Here is a 22,795-nt window from a genome sequence, read left to right as displayed (position 1 = left end):
CCCAACCGGCCCATGTCTACCATGTAAGCCCTACCTCACACCAAGCCCTAAAAATATCGTCTTGTGGGAGAGGCCCCAGAGTCCAGCCAAATGTGCCCGGAAGCATTTCTTACAACTCTCTCCTTCATGGCTCCCTCCTCTGGTCATAACTTGATCATATTCTCATAAATACTAAGCTGCATATTGACATTACATTAACCTTTTCAGTGTTGGTGCTGAACTCTGGTAAGTGAAGACCACACACAATAGGTGATTTCTAAATTTTCCTAAGGGCTAATTCAGCATAATAGGGTTTCATGTACATATTAACTAGTTTCTTCACAAAATGTCATCAAGTTATTAAATGATGAAAAGAAATATATATATATATATTATATATATATGCTGTTTGCTTTTACAGAAAATGTAACATTTTATTCTATGTTTGTATTGAGATAATTTTAATAGAACAAGCTGCAGTATATTTTGGAATAACATGAAAAGACTATAGTGAACCACTGGTCTCTAACCTGAGTCTTATTGTCCCTAGAATGACTGAACATGGCAATAGACCTTATTTTCATTTTTTGTACCCATTGCCTAAGATAGTGGTTCTCAACCTATGTGTTTCCATGCCTTTGGGTGTGACCGTCTCACAGGGGTCACCTAAGACCATCAGAGTATCAGATATTTACATTATGATTCAGAAATGTAGTAAAACTATAGTTAAGAAATAGCAATGAAAATAATTTGCTGGTTGGGGGTCACCACAACACGAGGAACTGTTAAAGGGCTGCAGTATTAAGAAGGTTGAGAAGCACTGGTCTCAGACATGACTAGGATTCTGTGTTGTTCTGCATCAGTGCTTCCAGTCAGTGAGAGAAATGATTTTTTTTTTATTTTGACTGTACAACTCATAGGATGTAGGTCTTGTCCTATTTCCCCACTGACAGAGCTCAATAAACAGTGAGAGCCAGATTCTCAGCAAATATATTGCTACTAAGAGAACTCCACCTCCCCCAGGTCCTCAGGTACCTTCCTCACAGACTCTCAAATTCACTACCCCCAGGCCCTCGGGTACCTGCCTTGTCCAGAATCACTCAAGGGAAAACTTGCAGACTGAAATTCAAGCACAGCTCTATTCAAGCTCAAGAGCACAGCACACTTCAATGACTGTGAAACATCTTAGGATTCCAATGAGGAGGTAGAAAGGGACTCTGGTGCCTTTGGTCTTTGCTTTCACAGTCCCAGAAGAAGGTTAGATACAATAGAAAGAGTTACCATCATCTGCACTGTGTCAGAAAAACCTAATTTTTTTTTTTACTTAAATACTAATGTTTTGGAGAGATTTATGTTGTTCAGGAAGTCCTTCAGAAAAAAATTTACTGAATTGCTCGAGATTTTCCAGCGTAGGTATCATCACGTAGATCTTCCCGGGTATTAAGTGGAACCACAGCTCCTCTGATAGAGTCAAGGATCATTATTAACCAGGCACAGTGACCATTATTCTCTCCTGAAACCCCATGCTAAGGAAGCCAGGAGCGAAGAACCAGGACACATTCCCACCCACTCACTGCAGTATTACACCTCTTCCAAAGCACAGCCTCCTTCTGGCAATCTTCCTCAGTGTTCCTAGTTAAGTATGTGTCCCTCCTTCTTTCTAAGTAACTTATTCCTATTGTTAATTTAGCCCTTACCATGAATGGTACAGAGTCGTGTGAATTATCCCCAGCACCACACTGTTTTATTTTTAGCTTGGATTATGTTTAAGTCTTTAGACTATCTAGAACATTTCACAGTGCCATGTATACAAAGAGTGCTCACTGTTTGCACAGCAGCTAGACAGCTTGTTCATTCGAGGTTTTCAAAATGACTCATTTTAAGGTACAGAGTCTACCCCTGAGCAAGGATGTCAGTTTGGAGGTCTGGTTCATCTATGGGGCCTCTGGTAGTGGGTCAGTATTTATCCCTTGTATACGAATGTGTAGGAAGCCGGTTCCTGCATTATAATGCTGCCTGAAGACACCAAGGTGTGAATTACTTCACAGGCGCTGGGTAATCTCCATTCCTTTGATCTCTGCCTATCCCGTGGCTCATTTTGCCTGAGGAGCTGAAGCCATTCATAGGGTAATACGTCCCAGGCGGCTGGTCAGCCTTTTATATAGGGATGGTTTTCTTAGTTCAATGTCTCTGCTTAGTCTCTGCTTAGTCTCTGCTCAGTCTCTGCTCAGTCTAATGCATTAAAGCTTGTCTGCAGAAGGATCCGAGTGTCCTGCGTGTGTTTCTTGCTGGCGAGGAATACAGAGCGGGCGCGGGACATATGGTGCCGAAACCCGGGAAGCTTAACATCTCCAGCACCTCAGAGACCCCTCTAACGAGGCGGATTCAGAACTGCAGGGTGGTAAATTCGGAGAGGTATGATTTTTCTGGACTTTGGCTTGGGAATGTTGCTATTTTGGGAGGTTAATCTATTTTGACTTTTCTCACTGTTGTAACAATCTTAAAGAAGTCCAAAATTACATATCAGAAACCGAATGTAATGAGAAAAATTCGGAGAGGTATGATTTTTCTAGACTTTGGCTTGGGAATGTTGCTATTGTGGGAGGTTAATATAGAGGCTTCTATGCTTTTACTAGGAGCTATTTTGACTTTTCTCACTGTTATAGCAATCTTAAAGAAGTCCAGAATTACATATCAGAAACCGAATGTATGAGAGATGGGGCGCGCCTAACAATAAAATATAAGAAAAAAGGACCTCCCGGGGTGTCTAGTGACAAGGGAGTGTATACAGCAACAAATAAGAAAAAAAGACCTCCTGGAATGTCTACTGACAAGGGAGTGTATAAAGCTTTAAATCTTAATAGCTCTGATAACTCTAAAAGCTCAAGAGATAAAGTTTTAAAAGGAACAGCTCAGCTGGATGAGGGAGAGACAGAGAAGGAGAGAGAAAGAATGGGGAATAACCGGTCACACCCCGGTAAATTTAGGAGAGATGAGGAACCTAGCCTCTGCCCTGCAACGAAACTGGAAGCCTTGGAGCTGAGCAGCTCAGACTCTGAGATTTTAGACTCTAACAAGGAAGCAAAGCTAGAGAAAGAAACAGCACGGCCAAAAATGCCAGCGGGTGTGCTTCCATCAGCACCCCCACTATTTGGAACCGACTCCTTCTTACCATCAGAAAAGCGGAGAAAAATGCAGATGGCTTTCCCAGTCTTTGATAGGGGAAAAGGCCATGCCTGCTATTCAACACTTCTTAAAGGCCTGGGGCTTTAAAGCCTCATTTACATTAACGCTGGGGGGCCATACCGAGGCCAAGCGTCTCACCTCAAAAACTAAAAGGCCAAAAGGAAATGGTAAAATGAAAAGATATCTTAACTGATTTTTGGAAAGGCCCGGATCCTATTCTCATAAGATCCAGGGGAGCGATATTGTGTTTTCTCACAGGATGAAGAGAATCCCCTGTGGATCCCAAAAAGATTCAACCTGAAGAGCCTCTGCAGACCTTCAAAAGTCGAAACTCCACCCTCTACCCCCGGGAGTTGAGAGCCGCTATTGTTATCCAGATTAACTCCTGTCCTTGGCGGAGAGATGGCGAGGGGTGGGGGTAATTGTTCGATGCAGCCGTTTACAGATTGCTGTTATTTTTGGCGGGTCTATGAGAAAAGGGGTGGATATAATTGTTTGATGCAGCCGCCTGCGATAATGCTGCCTGATTAAATGCTGTTACTCCTTTGGCTGGCATGTAAGCTCCAGGGCTCAAACCAAGAGATCATCCAAGCGCTTATATTTTTGGCTACTAAGCGATAGGCCGCCGGCCAGACAGCTCTTGCACACCCGGAGCCTAGGCTCACTGCACAGGGTAGAGTGTCTGGTTTGTGCAGCCCCAAAAAGAGGGATGCTGAGCATAGGCATCGCACAGAGTTGCCTATTATACAGGCTTCTCTGGGAGGTACGTTGACCTGCATAAGGGTTACCTGCCTTGAGAATTTCCCTTTCCCAGAAAAACGGCAGAGGACAGGTCGGGAGTACTTCGGGTCAAACTGACAGCCTGATGGTGACTCTCGTACACAGTCTTAATGTTTGATTTTGGGAAGGTCAACCCCTGCCTCTATCCCTCAACATATGGGTGACCTATTTGCTTGTAATAATATAAAGCCTTTTCATTAATTAATAAAAAAAGGGTGATATGTAGGAAGCCGGTTCCTGCATTATAATGCTGCCTGAAGACACCAAGGTGTGAATTACTTCACAGGCGCTGGGTAATCTCCATTCCTTTGATCTCTGCCTATCCCGTGGCTCATTCTTGCCTGAGGAGCTGAAGCCATTCATAGGGTAATACGTCCCAGGCGGCTGGTCAGCCTTTTATATAGGGATGGTTTTCTTAGTTCAATGTCTCTGCTTAGTCTCTGCTTAGTCTCTGCTCAGTCTCTGCTCAGTCTAATGCATTAAAGCTTGTCTGCAGAAGGATCCGAGTGTCCTGCGTGTGTTTCTTGCTGGCGAGGAATACAGAGCGGGCGCGGGACACGAATGGACTTTGGGAGCCCTCTCCACATTGAGGGATACTCTCTCAGCCTAGACACACAGGCGAGGGTCTAGGCCCTGCTCCAAATGATATGACAGACTTTGAAGATCCCCCATGGAAGGCCTCGCCCTCCCGGGTAGCAGAAAGGGGTTGGGATGGGGGGCAGGGAAGGAAGGGAGGGAGAGGGAACTGGGATTGACATGTAAAACAAGCTTATTTCTAATTTTAAAAATGGGGGAGGAGGTACAGAGTCTAAAGAAAATGTTCCACTGAATTCAGATGCCACTCCACACAGAGGGCTAGCACGATGTTGGCCCAAGCTCCAGAGAAACTCAAATGACATGATTGCCTGAAAAAGGTTCAGATATTTGGTTTAGTATTTCTCCAAGTTACTCCACTGAACCTCTTTGTTTATTTTAAGTCTTTCAAGGGAAAACATATGTAGCATACAATAAACTGTGTAGAATGGAAGATGCCATTTGCATTTGGAAGAGAGTTTGAAATCCTTCTCACTTCCGTCATAGCCCCCAAAGGAAAGGAGGAAGGAACTATTAGGGCACCACAGAGATCAATTTAAAAAGCAAAACTCCTCATCCGGCTTCCTTAATGCCTCAGATGGGCAACATGAATCAGGGAGAAGAGCTGAAATCAAAACAAACGATGTGCTCACTGGCCCCTGAAGACCATGAATACCAGCCCCTGTTGGTGTCCCACAAGGTCATATCTGACGAGGAAGCTCACAATGAGCCCATGGACCACTCGCTTCAGCGCTTGCCGTTGGCCAGATGGCATGCTCCATTTTACTCATTACAGTCGTTCTTCTCATTTGACACCATCAGGATGAAACATATGGTCGGATCTTTAGCTTAATTTTTTTTTGTTGTTTTGTTTTTGGAGAGAGAAGTATCTTGGGTTGAGCTCAATCAAACTGGGAGCCCGAGGTGTGATTAAAAACAAAACAAAACGGTAACACAGTGCATGCTGATCCTACCTGGGCAGAAGGAAGCCTCCAACTGGGCTCAGGGGCTTGCGGTTTGTTAAATCCCTATGTATGGCACTCACTCAATCGTAATCATATATAATACCCCAGTAACAAACTGTCTGTTTACAGAAAATGAGTGCTAAGGGCTAGACATTCTCAGAGACAACATACACGCTTTCAGTTTGCCAATCAAAAAATAAATTAAGTGTATAAAAGGTTGACCCAGAATTAAGCCCCAAGTTACAAAATAGTTACCATTTTTTCAAAGGTTTTGAATCTTTAGTAAAATTGTTTTTCCTAGTCTGATTGTTGTCTGAAAAGAAACCTAGATTTGAAAACTTAGTTTTAATTCATATATTTAAGATGCTGACTTTTTATTCAGGTCTAAAGAAAGATGTATTACAAATGATTTATCCTATTTCTGTTTTCTAATGTATTTAATATACATTACAATGTAAGAGAGCCCTCTGGTGGCCAAGAAGACACTAAATCTTGGCACATTAGAGGCAAATTGAACTGTTAACCAACAATTTTCCTCATTGAGATACTGATTTCAAGTTTGATTGGAAATGGATGCCTAGGAAATTTTCTCTATTAATTTCCATTCATCTTATTTATTTTCATAAATTTGATTCTCTTTGTAGTGCTCAAAGTATCTGGTATATTTTGGATGGAATTTTAAATCTAAGAAAACACTGGTGACATATGAGTATATTTCCTGTCCAATAAAATGAAGAATAATTAATAACTAATATATAAAGTAAGAAGCACATGATTTGGCTCCTTGGGGGCTCTAATGCATGGTGAGACCTGTACTCTCATTAATTTGCAGCCCAGTTTCAAACAGGCATAACTGTATCAGATTTTTTATTATGGGCAAGTCCAGTGCACCAAATTAAGCCTGAGGCTTTTCAGACATTCTGTGGAATACTAAGTAATGGACCACCAGGTGCTTCACCGGGCATGAGAGAATTACAGCAGTAACAGAGAACAAAGTCCTGGGCTAATGTGGCTATATATATATGAGAAACTGTGTGGGTGATGCTGTTTTTTGTCATGTAATTTAGAAGACTGTCTACCTACCAATTCACATTAAGTTTCAGGAGCAAATAACTAAATTATGCATTAACAGGTTTCAAAGTACTTAGTCTCTAACTTTTCAACACTGAGTTGACTGCAGCAGCATGGGAGATAAGTTATAATCAGAACTTTGGCATTGGCTGCAGAGATGGCTTAGTTAGCGAAGTGTTTGCCATGTGTGGTGGTTTGAATAAGAATGACTCCAAGGGCTCAGATATCTGAAATGTTAGTCACCATAGAGTAGAACTGTTTGATAAGATTAAAAGGATTAGCTGTGGCCTTGTGGGAGGAAGTGTGTCACTGGGGGTGGGCTTTTGGGTTTAAAATCCCATGCCTGATCAAATCTAGCCCTCTACCTGTGAATCAGGATGTAGCTCTCAGTTACTTCTCTGGCAGTATGTCTGCCATGCCTGTGGACATGCATGTTCCCTGTCGTGATGATAATGGACTAAGCCTCTGAATTGTAAGCAAACCCCCAATTCAATGATTTCTCTTACAAGAGTTGCCATAGTCATCGTGTTTCTACACAGCAACAAAATAGTGACTAAGATGCCATATAAGCATTGACAACTTTAGTTTGATCCTCACAACCCATGTTCTGATTGGGTTGACTCGTTAATACCAGCACTGGGAAGCAGGGGTAAATGCTTGGTGCTCACTGGCCAGCCAGTCTAACAGTTTCCAGAAAGAGGAAGATTCTATGTCAAAAAAAATAAAAAAAATAAAAGTGGGCAGCATTCCTGAAGAACAGACACCGAGGTTAGCCTCAGTCCTCTACATACTCCTGTAAACACTTGCACTTGCGCACCAATAAATACAGAGAGAGAGAGGGAGAGAGAGAGAGAGAGAGAGAGAGAGAGAGAGAGAGAGAGAGAGAGACTAAAAACGGGAGAAAGAAACAGCATTTCTTCTATAAGAATTAGACTAGATAAGCAGATAAAATTGTAAGGGTGAAAGTGAAGATTTGACCAAGGCTATAGCAGGATGCTGCTGATGACGTTGTAGAACTGAAAAAAAAAATGGCAATTTGATGCTTTGTAACTGTGGAAATCTGAGAAAATGTAGTACTTCAATTCAAATCCACAAAGCCAGACTTCTAGTAGCAAACACAAATACAATTCATAGGCATGTGAGGGTTAGGGCTTTTTTAATAGTTTTGCTCAGACAAAAGTATCTGGTCCTTCAACCTGAAAATTCGGGACAACAGTGGGTATGTTTGAGTCAGACAGAAGCCTGGAATTAAATTTATTGCAGGCATGACCACAAATGTTCACATATTTATTATATTCTCTGAAACATAGCATAATCTAGGCACAGACATTCCTCCCATAAAGAGGTACAGTCCATTTCCATTTTCAACCTGGACTTGATTATAGGTTCTGTTGAAATTAGTGACATAAAAGCACAAATTACATGAAGAGGGCTCCAAGCTATTTACTCACTGGGGCTGGCCTCGTTCTCTGCTGGAAAGCCCTTGACAGTATTCTGAATGCAAGAACTGGTTACTGGGGAAGCTTATGAAGGAACTCTCAAGATTTGCTACAAAAGCTAAAAAGAGAACTGCCATATGACCCAGCTATACCACCCCTGGCATGTACCCAAGGGACATCCTACCACAGAGACACTAGCACATTCAGGTTTGTTGCTGCTCTATTCACAATAGCAAAGAAATGGACTCACTCTCAATATCCATCAACAGATAACTGGATAATGGAAATGTCATATATATAGTCAATGGAATCCAAGCATAAAGGAAAATGAAACTAGGAAATTTTCAAGAAAATGGGAAGAACTAAAAATATTTTGAGAGGTAAAAACTCAGAAGACAAAAACTGTATCCTCTCACTCACGTGAATCCTAGCCTCAAACTGTTAAATATGTGTGTTCAGGCAAGAATAAATAATATATGATAAATTTAACAATAATAAAGAGGTCATCAGTTTGAGAGGGAGTAAAGAGGGAACAGGAGAGGTTAGAGGGGGACAAAGAAGAGGGAAGTGATATAATTATATCTTAATTTTAAAACTTTTAAAGAAAAGAGCATTTGGGTGCTTTACTCTTCTCAGTTAAGTCTTTAGTCCTTACTAATGAATAAAATATATATGACTTTTAAAGATTTTTTTTTTCTGGTGACACTATACTTACCATGGATAGAGCTTGCTGAACCAGCAGCTGTTCCGGACAAGTCAGCCAGTGAATAGTGGGAGGGAGAGTGTGAAGACCTGGCAGACCATGAACATTACACTTCACACTTAGTCTACACTGAACTCCTAACAAAAAAATCTTTGTTCATTCCTACATGCACAAACGGCATCATGGCAAACCACCATTGATCTACAGAAACCTCTTTAATTAGTCAATTCTGAAGTCTCACAACTGATAATTCTGTATCTACTTAAAGGATGGTATTGCTCCGTGAAAGAATGACAGCATTTATTATTGGGCACAGCTTTTCAGCCTAAGAATATAGACTCCAGGAACAGTTCTAAACATTTCTAAGGATCACTCTTGAAATTTAGCAAATAAGACTATAAAGAAAGTATTCTAGCAGAGCTGTGCAATTTGTTTACATCTTAAATTGTATTTACAAAGGAGTTAACAAGTTTAAAAAAGGTGCTATAAAAGAAAAAATAATTATAGTGATCTAAAGTTAATTAAGAACAAACCAAGAATTTTTGTTAGGAGTTTAGTGTAGACTAAGTGTGAAATGCACTGGAAACCTACATGTTGTTTGTAGCCTCATTCCAACATGAATTGTGTAGGTTTCCAGTGTAGATTCGATGGTTGGTCCAGAAAAACCATGATTTCTAGTCCATTTTTTAGTGGAATGCCTAAGGTATTTCTTATGACTAAGGTATTAGGGCATAATCTTTTCATGGGACTATGTTCTGATGCCAAAATATCAGGAGAATTACTGAAACCAGCTCTGAGATGAATGTACCCCGTTATCCCCCAGAAAGCATCCCTGGGCTGTGAAATTTTATTTGCTAAAGTTATTTTTTTCTCGATGAGCATTTTATTGCTTCCATCTTCAGTTTTTAGTTTTGTTGGAGTCAGAAACTATAGGAAAAAGTATTCTTGTTGATTCTTCCATTCTTGCTTGTTGAGCTCACTGGCTTCTCTTGGAAGAACACAATGAATTCAGCCAGCATCACCCACCTAGGTCTTGGTGAAGATGGTAAATCAGCAGGAAAGCTACCAGACACTGCCCTGCTTTCCCTGCCCTATCTCTGTTTGAAGTTTGTCTCCGTCTGCCCTGTCCCTCTTTCTGCCTCTCTAGTTCTCTGCCTGCTCTATTTCTCCCTCTTTAAACAAAGTTGCACTGTATAGATGATTCCCACACACCAATCATTCTCACACACCTTATTTCAAACTACCTTAAATGGCTTCCTGCGGCTGTTTAAAACACCACAGATGTTAGGGAAGTCACCAGCAGCAGTCAAATTTCCTCCCTAAAAACAATGTTTCATAATCTGCCAAAACCCAGCAGAGGGCATCCTTCCATTTCAGATTCATGAATCGTGCAGAGGAAATTCTTCATAATGTGTTCCACTGATGGTTCTGCATCTAGATTCAAACAACAGCTGGCTGGGTTTGGAGGAGAGTTGTGATACAAGTTATTCAGGACTCTGCCATTTTGAATTGTATGGTTAGAAATCATTCTCCCTTTCTGAGAGGGAAGAAGAAAATGCCTCTGTTTTCTGACACCCCCCAGGTGCAGAGCAGCAGACTCAAATTACAGAAGCAGCAGAGTTACCCCTGTCACCTCCCTCTTCTAGGTGCTGAGCATGCACATAAAAAGACCAGAGGGAAGACACAACTGAGAAAGAGCCAGGATCATGACCACATTTAAGGCATTAGCCTCTGTCCCTCCAACTGAAAGACAAATGATAAGACAGGTGTCACGGCCTGGTACATAGCCTCAGAAGCATATAGAAATTATGTGTTATGGATTCTGGATGGAACAGCATATAAGTGCAGACAACCTTATACCTGAGGATGCTGAAAGTTGTCCATCATCATATAGTTTCACTGAAATTGAACTTACACACTGTGTTAGTTGGAACAAAAACAACCCCCACAGGCACATAAGGAATGGCACTTAGGAGGTTTGGCCTATTGGAGCAGGTGTGGTTTGTTGGAGAAAGTGTGTCACTGGAAAAGTGGACTTTGAGGTTTCAGAACCTCTATACAGGCCTAGTAGCTCACTGTCTCTTTCTGCTGTCTTCGAATCCAGATGTAGAACTCTCAGATACCTCCCAACCATGAGGTTTTCCTGCATGTTCCCATGCTTTCTTTGTATGAATTGCCATGGTCATGGTGTCTCTTGACAGCAATAAAACCCTAACTAAGACACATAGTAAAGCCACTGTTTTCTGGGACCTAAGAGTATATATATGTTGAAACACACAAGAAAGAGGATCAATACTTCAAGTCAAAATTCCTTTATTTCAAAAGTTAGTGTGCTTTTCCAGTTCTCATTAAAACAAAATTACATCCACCATAACTATGTAATCATGGATTCTTGGCCTTTATCTTTCCCTTAGATAACAGGCTGCCGCCAACAACAATAGCTGTAGTCAGTGTAACAAACACAAGTTCCCTGAAACCAAGCAAGAATCCCCCCCAATGTGGATTTTTCTGAATCCCTCAAAGTTAAAAGTTAAAATTTGATGCTGAGCATTACCAAGATCCAAGCATCCTTCTAAGATCTGAAAGTCTGATCGCTGATAAAGGATCATTTGGTCAGCAGCACCATTCAGTAGTTGGTACACCCCTGGGCTCTTCGTTCTCATTCTCTCAATAGCCGTATCCTGTGTTGTTTTACCCAAGTGTGTTCATAAATCAGAGGGAATTAACAACACTAGCAGTATTAATCAGAGGGCAAGAAGGAGGCACATTTGTTGCTCTTCTAGAACCTGGGGGTCTCTCTGCTTATCTGCAAGCCCGAATCTGTGTCACACTGACCTATTACCAAACTCAACAAAAGATATTAAACATAAGAAGATAAAATTCTGCCTCCAGCCCTCACTAGAGGTCTATAATTTTTGTGTCTTTAGGTAAGAAACTGAATATTTGATTATGGAGAATTTTAAAAATATTACAAATGTTCCTTTTATAAATATTCTCTTCTTGTTTACACAAAAAGTGTAGTTTTATCTTGAATCAATGTTTTTAAAGTCAAAGTTAACTGAGCATGTCAGGGATGTGTTGCTATTCAACAAAGCAATTTCACACTGATTTCATCTCACCAGGATGAGCAACACAGCATCGCATTGTTTGGAATAGAAATAAAACTCCAAGCCCTTTGGTCTGAGCTCCTCCAAATAACAATGTGCAGGTGATCATGTCACAAGTCATCTTTTCATACAGTGTCTAAGTGGGACATAGGACCAAGGCAGTTTCTTCTGCAGTATACTTACCCCAAGGTAATGGCCGTCAATGAACACAACCGGAAGGGAAGGCGCTTCGGAGACTCGCCTGCACCGTTCATCCAATTCTTTCCCATAGTCACCGTTCAGAGCTATGTTTTTCTCCTCAAATTTTACGCGATGGTTTTGGAAGATCTTTCTAACCAGTTCACATCTTTCAAAGGTTGTCCTCACCACACGAAGGCAGGTTGTATAAATCACCACCCGGTCAAATTCCAGATCAGCCAACGGTTGCTGGAAAGAAAGCAGTGCAGTGTAAATGCATTTGCTTTGACGTTCTTGGATTTTGGCATGTGTGCACAGTTTGAATTAACAGCTTTGGGTAAACCTCGTATACATTAAAGATACTCACAGAAGTTGAATGATCACTTTGTAAATTCAGAATCATATTTTTGTTGTTGTTTTATATTTGGGGAGTTGTTTGTTTGTTTTGAGACAGAGTTTAATCATTTAGCCCTGGCTATTCGGGTACTCACTCTGTAGAGAAGGCTGGTCTGGCACTCACAGAGATCCACCTGCCTCTGTCTCCCGAGTGCTGGGATTAAAGGCTAGTGCCAACACTTCTTGACAAGAGTGATGTGTTCTTTAGTAGGAGAATGGATGAAACAGGAAGGTTTTTGTCATATGCAGAATCTAGATTTAGCATATATGTGTATTATATATAAATGGCAAAAGAAATGATAGAAAGTGAAGATGGAAGATGGAATATATGTGACATAAAAGCATAATGGACTATTTAGGTGGTGAAGGACACAGAGGACAGTGTGTGACTAGTATAAATAAGAATAAAATATAATAGTGCTGATTAGGTGGCTCAGCAAGGCTTGTCACCATGCCCCATGACCTAAGTCCATCTCAGGGACCCACATGGTAGAGTGAACCACCTCTTACAAGTTGTTATCTGACCTCCATGTAAGTGCATATATACACAAAATAGTATTTAAAAAGAAGTGTGTGTGCATGTAAGTGTGTGTGTCTGTATAAATGAAAGATCACAATGAGGCAAATTACTTTGTGTGGTAACTTTAAAACAACTAATAAAATGGTAAATAAATAAATAGAATTTTTAAAAACCTGAAACATGTTGCGTTTTAGAATTTAACAAGAAATAACATAATTTAAGCAATGCGTTTTGGCAGTTTTTCCTTTCTTAATAGCATGTCGGGTAAGTTTACTATTGATAACAACACACAAGGGATAGTATGTGGTAAAACAACGAACAGTTGAATTTTTATTAGGGAGAGGTTCAATATCTCTATCCATCTTGTAAATCCATGAGAAGGAGAGATTGATAATGAGACGCTGCTGCAAAATACCAAAGGTTAGCATTTAACCATTGGAAATTTGAGACTTCTGAGCCACAGGATCCTGTGACTAATAAACCCTGCCCCACAGGTTGATTCTAAAGCTGAAACAGCAGAGCAACTGTGGATGGGCTCTATGATTGACAGGCCTCTGACAAGCCAAAAAACAGTTCAGTTCTGTCCCAAGGAATAGGGACTGAGTGGTACAGAATGGGAGGGTATGGAAGCCAGCACAAGTGAGTAGAAGGGCTAATTGGGGAACTGAAAATAGAATAAGTATGTGGGCACACAGGAGCTGAGGGAAGCAATACTCCAAGACAAGTTGACAATTGTTCTAAGAATCTTTTTATGCTTTCTGATAAATCGGATGCCTGAAGCTGTAGGGAGCTGCAGAATGCCGCACCCAAAAGATGGCGCCGGTTTCCGCCCTCCCAGCCCGACGGCGAGCGCTCTCTGTGGTAAACAACTCCAAATTTGGTAAAGGTCATGTATCCTCTTAATTCTGCTTGGAGACAACCTATCCTGGCGTGCCACGTAGGGTTAGGTGATTGGTAGATGTAGACTATATCAGGCACCGTCTCCCTCGGCCCGGGGCCGCCACCGCCATTATTCACTGTACAAAGCAAAGAGGTTCCCGATTAAACGGTGTTGAAGAAGATTCCTTGGTGTGGCGTCTTTCTTGCTGGTCAAGGGTGGACGCCGCATGAAGCCACTTCCCTGGGAACCCTGCCCCAGCACTGCTATTGCAAACCAACAAGATTTCATCTTCCTTACACTGTGACCATGCAATAAAACCTCTAAACCATAAGCTGAAATGAATGTTCTTTTTCATTAAGTTGATTATTGTAGACATTTTATCACACTGATGTGTAAAACCAACTAACACAACAAGGTTAAGGTTTTTTAAAACAACGCAACTCTTAAGTTAAGAGTTAAGTTAAAAGTTAAATTAGAACCCATTCCAGACAACTAAAGACTAAAACCAGCCATGCAGAGCTTCACTACTTTGGATTTAAAGAAATCATATGAATCTTCCAAGGTACAAATGGAAAAACAATAGTAAAGAAATCCAAAGCCATAAGGATATCAAAACCAGCCTCCCCTCATAGAAAGAGAGGAGTATTCCCTGAAGACAAATTTTGGTAAAGATATAGGAATGGCCTACCAAACCTATGTTGGCCACAACCTCAAAAAAGAATGACTCTCCTAAAATTGATACGGGATCACATTGGGGGAGATATGTGGAGACTTGGAAGAGGCATGATCATATTTCATTGTGTACAATGAAAGTTATCAAATATTTAAAAAAATAAAATACAGGATGATTTTCTCCAACAGAGTATAGCAATAAGCTAAAAGCCCAGAATCCTGGAATGAACAGGAGATTTTCATAACTACAAATGTAGGAGGAAGAAAAAGATGGTAAGAACATACAGCAAGAGTGATATCTAAAAAGCTAAACAGTTCAAAACGTCAGTCATTGAGTTGTAAGCATATGACCCTAGTGTTGTCAAGCACAACTTTTTTGTATATAACCTTAAAATTCCGAATTTAGGAGATTATCTGATTTGTAAATGGTTCTACCTAATTAAAAACATTTTTTAAAACCTTGTATGGACCAATGTATCTGAAAGCTGAATGTGGTATATGTTCGATTTCTGTGACTATAATAAATACCTGAGGAAATTAACTTACCAAGAGAAAAAATTTATTTTAGCTCACAGCTTGGGAAGCTTCAGTCCAGGGTTGACAGGTCCAATTTATTTGGGCCTGTGGTGGGATTGTGTGGTGGAGTAGAACAGCTTATATCATGAGGCAAAAGTGAGAAAGAAGGAGCCACGGTTCCTTCCATAACAATGCTAAAGGGAGCACTTAAGTGATCAAAAGGCCATCTATCTTTTAAATATACTACTGCTTCCCAACAGTTCCACTCTTGGAAGCAAGCTTTTCACACATGGGCTGTTAGGGAACACTGAAGATGTAATTTCTATTGTAGTACAAACCACTAGAGTAGAGAGTGCAGGGCCTTGTCAATTAGATACACTTGGGTACTGACCCAGGCTCTCTGTGTGTGCTTGGGAAGGAACTAAGTTAATAAACCTCAGTTTTATTATATATAAAGTGTGATAATAATGTCATCAAACTGGTTTCCTAAGAAGATTGAGAGAAACTATAAAAACAGCTAAGAAGGGTAACATTTCCAATATAAAACGTTTAACATTGAAAACACAAATGTTAGTGGGAAAATGAGGGTAACCAATGACAAAGCAGACCATATCCACAAAATTTTAGTTCAGAATCCTAGGAACTAAACAGGTGTGCTCTTGGGTCAGCTGCTCCTCTTGACTGTCACAGTCATAAATAAAGGGCCAAAGATTTATATGGTCTGAAAACTGCTGCTGAGGACCATGTCTGGGTCTGAGGCCCCATTGCAGTTAGGGTTTGCATGGATCCCTGAGGCTCCCATTACCACCCAAGGCAATGCAAATTCCCTGGTCCAGACCCTGCATAGTAAAGCTGGCCCTACCCCTAATACTAGAAATGTCTCCAAACACGCACTTGGAAATCTCACCCCACCCCTTCACCACATTCCTGAGAAAGATGACTCCACCCTTCACCTAAGAGGAGTGGTCTCAGTGCCTGGACCTACCAACTCAGCTGCCACCCAAGCTCACAGACAGGTCTTGGAGTCAGCACACCCCAATATCTATCCCACCTAGGATCTTCTGGAGTGTTTGAAGCAACTGATCCTATGGAACCATAGCTTCAAGATCTCCATCACTTGGGACAACAGCAGGATATCAGAGAGGAATGTTGTTGGGGGTCCTGTTTTGATGGATGTTGAGCATGACCAACAACCCATTACACAGTGAACATTTGCAGGTAATGCTGTTTGGACAAAAGGGTATACTGTATGACACACAGCAGGTCCCAGTGCCACTAAGACAAATGAAGAGGCAATGGACAGGCAGGAAAGACAGAGGAAGAAGTGGTTTTTTTCTTTTTTTAAATCATTGTTATTTTTATCTTATTTGTATTCTTTTTTAGCTTTCCTTTGGGAGGGAGAAACGACAAAAGTAAGGGGTGAATACGGAGGGACTGGGAGATGAGTGAGATTGGGGTGCAGGATAGGAAATTCCCAAAGAATCAATAAAGATAAATAATTGAATTAAAACTTTAAAAATAGATATGGAGATAAAGGAGCCACTGTGCATACTGCAGCCTTCGGAGGATGACCAAAGCTCTCCTTTCTCTGATCATGGGAGGACCATTTCATTTCTTCCTTTTTAATAAGGCTCCCATTTCTCTTTTCATTCTTTGTTTTGTTTTGTTTTTTTGGTATTTTGAGACAGGGTTTCTCTGTGTAGCCCTGGCTGTCCTGGAACTCACAGACCTGTAGACCAGGCTGGCCTCAAACTCACAGAGATCCGCCTGTCTCTGCCTCACAAATTCTGAGGCTAAAGGTGTGCACGGACATGCCTGGCTTTCCCTTTATTCTCATCTCATCACTTGGGCTTGTACTTCTATCATTTTGTTAAGTAGAGATGGCAAGAATGGACAACTTCATCATGTACAAAACCTTACTGAGAGAAGTGCTTGGGGTTTTTTGTTTGTTTGCTTGCTTGGGTTGGATTTGTTTTGATTTGTCTTCATTGACTGCATTGTTAGATGTGAATTTCTCAGGTATAGCCTTGGCTATAATGAAGATATTGCCTCTGCACTATGCTTTTTTTAGAAGCATTATCATGAATGGTTAAATGGGTAGATATTAGATTGGGAAGGATCTGCTGTAACTAGAGAACTTGGGCTTGTAGCCTTATATAATAATTGTTTGTCTTCCTTTCAGTCCCTAGAACAACTGATCTGTCAGACATAGTGCTCTGCCAAAGGTATATATCATGATGTGCAATCAGTAGAGTCCTTAGCAACCTGGGGCTTACAGTCTGAAGCAATAAAAGACCAGAAGTGTACATAAGTAAATACAGCATTACAACTAGCGAGGAACCATGAGGGAAATACATAGGAAGCTAGGAGAACATTGTACATGGAGCCTTCTCTGATGGCTGGAGAGGATAAGGATAGATAAATATCCAGGAGAAAATGCTGCGTACAAGTGCAATAGGATAAGAAGAACAGGGAATGCTTGGAACACCTCAAATGTCCTTTCTTAAAGCACAAAGAAAGGAAAATTACATATTACAAAATTCCTCTAGATATGTTTGAACGGTTCATATCATCTTGTATTTTATGGTTACTTTAAACCTCAAGAGCCTTTAGCCTAAGAGAAAAATGATATTCATTAAGGAAGCTATAGGTTGCACTGAATCATATTTTTACATTTCAAAAACATGAATGGAGAAGGGCCAGTGACACAGTTGCAGGAGATGATCACCAACAGATTTAGCCAGTGCTAATGGTAGCATAATCTAAACATATGGTTTGCCCAGAGTTCTGTAATCCACACTCTGCATAATTATATTCAATCTCACTGCCAACTCCTCCAGACTGAGAACAGAGATGAATGAACATGGCCAAATTGGGATTAGGGACTATGATTACAAATTAAAGCAGGGTATTAGGAATAACTTAGAAATATACCTGCCTAGGGGTAGGAATATTTGGGGTGAGTTTTAAGATATATTTTAGTTTTATTATATGAATTTTAAATAATAATTTCTTGGACCAAAAATGTCTATATTTGACTCACTTTTCTAGCCCTCAACAGATTTGTCAAAGCATCTGGCCTGGAATCTAAAAATAGCTTCCCCGTGGCACACTATCCCTTCTCTCCCTCCCAGAGGGTTACCATGGGAACATCATGAGGCTAGAAGGGATAGAAGTCTCTGGGACCACAGAGATAAGCTGCTCTTGTACAGTCTGCTGGTTCCCAGGGAGAGCCAGAGAGTAACAAAGTCAGGCCTCTCCTCCTGTGTATGTGTTACAAAGATGAGTCTTACAGATGCCTGGGAGCTTCCTCATAACCTGCAGCATCAGAAACTGGGGTGGGGGTTATAAATGAGATGGAGGGGTTATGAGTCAGACTGTGTGCCCTGCCCCCACTTTACCATGCAATAGCACAGTGGACTATTAAGTATTTACATCACTGTTCATCTTTCGGCATTCTAGGGGACCAATGGGATACAGGCTTAACTCCTCAGTTTGATGCAAATCCAGGGGAATGTTCCACCATAGCCTTCTGTGAGCAGCTGGGTCATAGACAGAGTTAGATAGACTTCTTGATATAGTCATCTAAGCTTTACTCAAGTGTACCCCCAAGGCCTAAAAGAATCCAGGAACTCCAGTCTTGAGCAATTATTAAAAAAGAAAAAAAGTTGAGCTGGGTGGTGGTGGCATACATCTTTAATCCTAACACTAGGGAGGCAGAGGCAGGTCTCTGAGTTTGAAGCCAGCCTGGTCTACAGAGAAAGTTCCAGGATAGCCAAGGCTACTCAAAGAAACCCTGTCTCAGAGGGAAAATTTAAATGTCTTTGAATGTCAGAGGCAGACGGAATGCTAATAAATTTTCATGTATTTAATTCTGAATGTAATTTACATGGTGCAACTGTCTAAGGTGTTGGATCTAAATTCTAGATTCAGAGGATCCTGATTAGGTGACAGAATTGCATAGAATCAACCAAGTCAGCATGGGAAACCAGATAATCACCCTTACAATGTCTGAGAACTCCCTAGTTTCTCACTTAACACCACTTACCCCCAGCACCTCACTATTATATCTTTTCCTCTTCATACCAAAGTTGCTACTAACTCATACTCTGTTGTTAGACAGACTCCACTGTCCATGAGGTAGACTGTAACTTAAAATCTTTACCTCCTTACCAAATTGTATCCTACAATTAGCAGTAAATTACATCACACCAGGGACATTTTCAGGGTGTGTGTGTGTGTGTGTGTGTGTGTGAGAGAGAGAGAGAGAGAGAGAGAGAGAGAGAGAGAGAGAGAGAGAGAGAGAGAGAGTTTTTAAAGAACTCCTTGGAGATAGTTCTCCTCCTGAGAACAAACAGGCAAAGAGATTGGCTCTGAGTTATGCAACATATCAGAAGGCAACCTGGGATCAGAACCAGATTTCCTGATGACCTGACAACAAGCAAGTCTGGAGATTTTAACCAGCTAGAAGGTAGTGAAGCAGGGCTATAGCACATGTTTAGCCAGCCTACTGCTCGCTTTCCCTCTCAGGAGACCCTGCAAACTCCTGTAGTACAATGTGTGTTAGGAGATGCATCTCAACATCATGATAAGTGAGTAAGTTAACCCCTACCCTGATTGTCATTCTCATCAGGTGACAGGATTTAAAAGCCCACTGTCCATCTGCACCAGGTTCCCCTATCACTGAGACCCTGGAGCCGCTTCCAGTCTAACCATTCTCCCTATTCAAGTCCAAGGAGATCATGACTTTCTACCCTGCATTCCCATTCCTACATAAACTGTTATGTGATTAATGGTGAAGGTGTGGAGCTCTGAAGTTCCCTTGTGAAATTCCTATGCATTATTTTCATCGTCATAAGTAATGAGGGTAATGACACAGACTTAACAGATGAGGAAGTATAGACTTGTTGATAAGCTTGGGGAGCCTGGGTAACCCAGATGAAAAGGAACAAGATCAGATCTGAGTGGGTCCCTGTCTTAGTTAGGGTTTCTATTGCTGTGAAGAGACACTGTGACCACTGACCATGACAACACTTATAAAGCAAAACATTTAATTTGGGTGGCTCACTTACAGTTCAGATGTTCAGTCCATTATCATCATGGCAGAGAGCATGATGGAATGCGGCAGACATGATGCTGCTACATCTTGATTAGAAGGCAACAGGAAATTGTCTGAGTGCCACACTGAGGGTTGCTTTAGCAAAAGAGACCTCAAAGCCCACAGTAACACACTTCCTCCAACAAAGCCATACCTCCTAAGAGAACCACTCCCTTTGGGGGCCATTTTCTTTCAAACCTCCACGGTCCCCTTTATGGAAGATGATTCTATATGATCCTGCAAATTATAAATGACCGAAGAGAGACACTATATGTCTTTATAAATGACCAAAGAGAGACAAATTGTAAATGACCAACGAGAGTTCTATAACTGAATGGCAAGTTATACCAGGCTGTGATTATCCCAGGGACAATCCTGGAAACTCCTACTTCTCCCTCCACTTCTAGTCCTTGGTCAACTATCACCACCCAGAGGCAACCATTCCTCATTGCACCATAGACAAAAGCCCTGCTGTCCTCTTACCTAGTCTTCTCCTTTAAAATAGGCAGGAGATGGAATATTGTACAGTGTACACTTATCTGTTCTTTGCTATGAGCTACAAATAAAATATAACCCTACTGAAGCAAAGACTTAAGTTTTTCCTTAGAACTAAGATCACATAACAGCCTGGCACACAGTAGGTACTCAGTAATATTTTCTATGCTTTTCTATAATTCAGATAGATTTCATTAGTTTCCCTCTTAACTAAGCTTAACTTAGGTATTCAAACTTTCGTAAGTCCTTAACTTGTAAAATAGGGACTCTGAAGTCTATCTTATGGCGTAAGATACTTGTGAGGTAAGATTATTTAACAAATGAAAACCAAAAGACAGATGCCTAATGATCTTTGATGAAAATCTCATTGCTAATATAAAATTCCATTGAGACGCCAGCTTCATTCCTCTTCTCTAAGCTAAAAGATCACAAATAGAGGCGCACACCTGGCACACTTCAATGGCAGGCTTCTACGCTGTTATGCAATGATTACAAACCAAGTCTCCTACTGAGGACAACTGTTATGTATATTTGTTTTTGGCACATGGAAACAGTCAACTCAGATGTATCAGATGTCACAAAAATCCTTTTCCTAGTCCAGAAACCCCTTTGTGATGTGCACTTATGAGCTAGCACACTCTGCAGGTGAATGTTCCTAGAAACGGGGCTTTCTGTCTTGTTAACTTTCCAAGATTGCACAACAAAAATACCAATGAATTCCCAAGAAATTGTCAGTTTGTTCAGATCAATTGCTGAACAGGCCTAGAGAGTAACTGAGAAGTCAGTACAAACCTACACACCAAAAATAAAATGACTGTTCAAAGAGAGCCCTCCTGATACACTGCTGATCTTGTAGCACATCTGATTTCCTGTGAATGAAGAATGAAGCCTCCTTCCCTAACCAGAAAGCTGGTGGGGGTGGGGCAGGCATTGTAGCTCTGCCAACACTAAGCCAGCTCAAGGTTTCAGGGGAAACCCTGTACTTTAATCTTTTGAGAAAGCAAAGAATACAGCAGCAGGAGTGACTTCTTTTCCAGCCCAGAGCGGTAACTGAAGCTTGACCCAGACACCCTTTTAACCAGCACTTGCCTCTTCATACCACATTCCAGTTTATCCTTCCATGTCTAGACAATTCCACTTGCTGGCATTTGCATTCACATATGGTGTCAAGGTTATCCCATGCCCAAGTTCACATCTGACAAAACCCAGACCTACACAGTTTCATTATTTAAAACCAATAATGTTTGCTTTTGAAGTAAGGCCTCATTGTGTAGTTCCTCCTGCTTCAGACTCTCACATGCCGGATATGGGCATGAGCCAGAATGCACTCTTCAAGCTTTTGTTTTGGAAACAAACACTGTGCACTGGGATGAAACACACCTCAACCATAGACCAAGTAGCTATGATGATGGTGTTATTGTCCAGGGATTACCCAGAAACCTGAATGATCAAGCTGTTTCTAGGTTGTGTATAAGGATGTTTCTAGATGAGATTTTACATTTGAATTTAAATTAGTATACAAAAGAATGTAGTCAGACACCATGAAGTCTGGGGAGGGCCTGAGTAGGCCAGAAAAGTAGAGCAAGGCAGGATGCATGCTCTCTACCTAGCTACTTGAGATCCACCTTCTCCTTCCCTTGTGATTTTTGTTCTCGGGATTGAAGACTCAACTCTCAGGATTTCAACTGTATTGAGGTTTTCTTGGATTTCCACCTTGCTAAGGTTGGATAATAAGACTTCACAACCTCCACAATCCCAAGGCTAACAACATACACAAATCCCTTGCTAGACATGAATATCTTTCTGTACAGAGATAGGTAATGATTGTGCCTTAGTTAGGTTTCTACTGCTGGGATAAAATACCATAAGCAAAAGCAATCTGGGGAAGGTTTACTTCATCCAGTAGCTTGTATTTCATCATAGAGATAAAGACGGGGCAGGAACAACTGATACAGAGGCCATGCAAGAGTGCTGCCTACTGACTTGCTCCTTGTGGCTTGCTCAGCTTGTTTTCTGGTGGATGTATTTTCTGAGCTGAAGCTGCTGCTTTCCAAATGACTGTAGCTTGTGTCAAATTGATAAAACACTAGCCAGCACAAACAGATGCACTCTTGGTCCTGTTTCTCTGGACCAAGGGCTCTAATGGGGCAGCCACATGAACTTGGGAGATAGATAGTTGACATTTCTAGGACTAGGGTTTCTCTTTTCTAATGTGGGAGTCACAACCATCTAGCCATT

The 22,795-nt window shown here is 41.1% G+C and overlaps 1 protein-coding gene across 1 annotated transcript in view; it reads right to left on the bottom strand.

Moving 5' to 3' along the window:
- LOC100764131 (glutaredoxin domain-containing cysteine-rich protein 1) overlaps positions 1–22,795 on the bottom strand; it is a 125,268-nt gene that overhangs the window by 39,230 nt on the left and 63,243 nt on the right. Inside the window, exon 2 of the mRNA XM_035453297.1 lies at positions 11,987–12,229. Within this exon, the coding sequence (XP_035309188.1) occupies positions 11,987–12,229 (243 nt within the window). The remainder of the gene's footprint in view (positions 1–11,986; positions 12,230–22,795) is intronic.

The sequence above is a fragment of the Cricetulus griseus genome (assembly GCF_003668045.3).
Source record: "Cricetulus griseus strain 17A/GY chromosome 1 unlocalized genomic scaffold, alternate assembly CriGri-PICRH-1.0 chr1_1, whole genome shotgun sequence".
In the NCBI taxonomy this organism is placed as follows: domain Eukaryota; kingdom Metazoa; phylum Chordata; class Mammalia; order Rodentia; family Cricetidae; genus Cricetulus; species Cricetulus griseus.
Note: the sequence above shows the minus strand (reverse complement) of the source record. Positions and strands in the feature narration are given on the sequence as shown.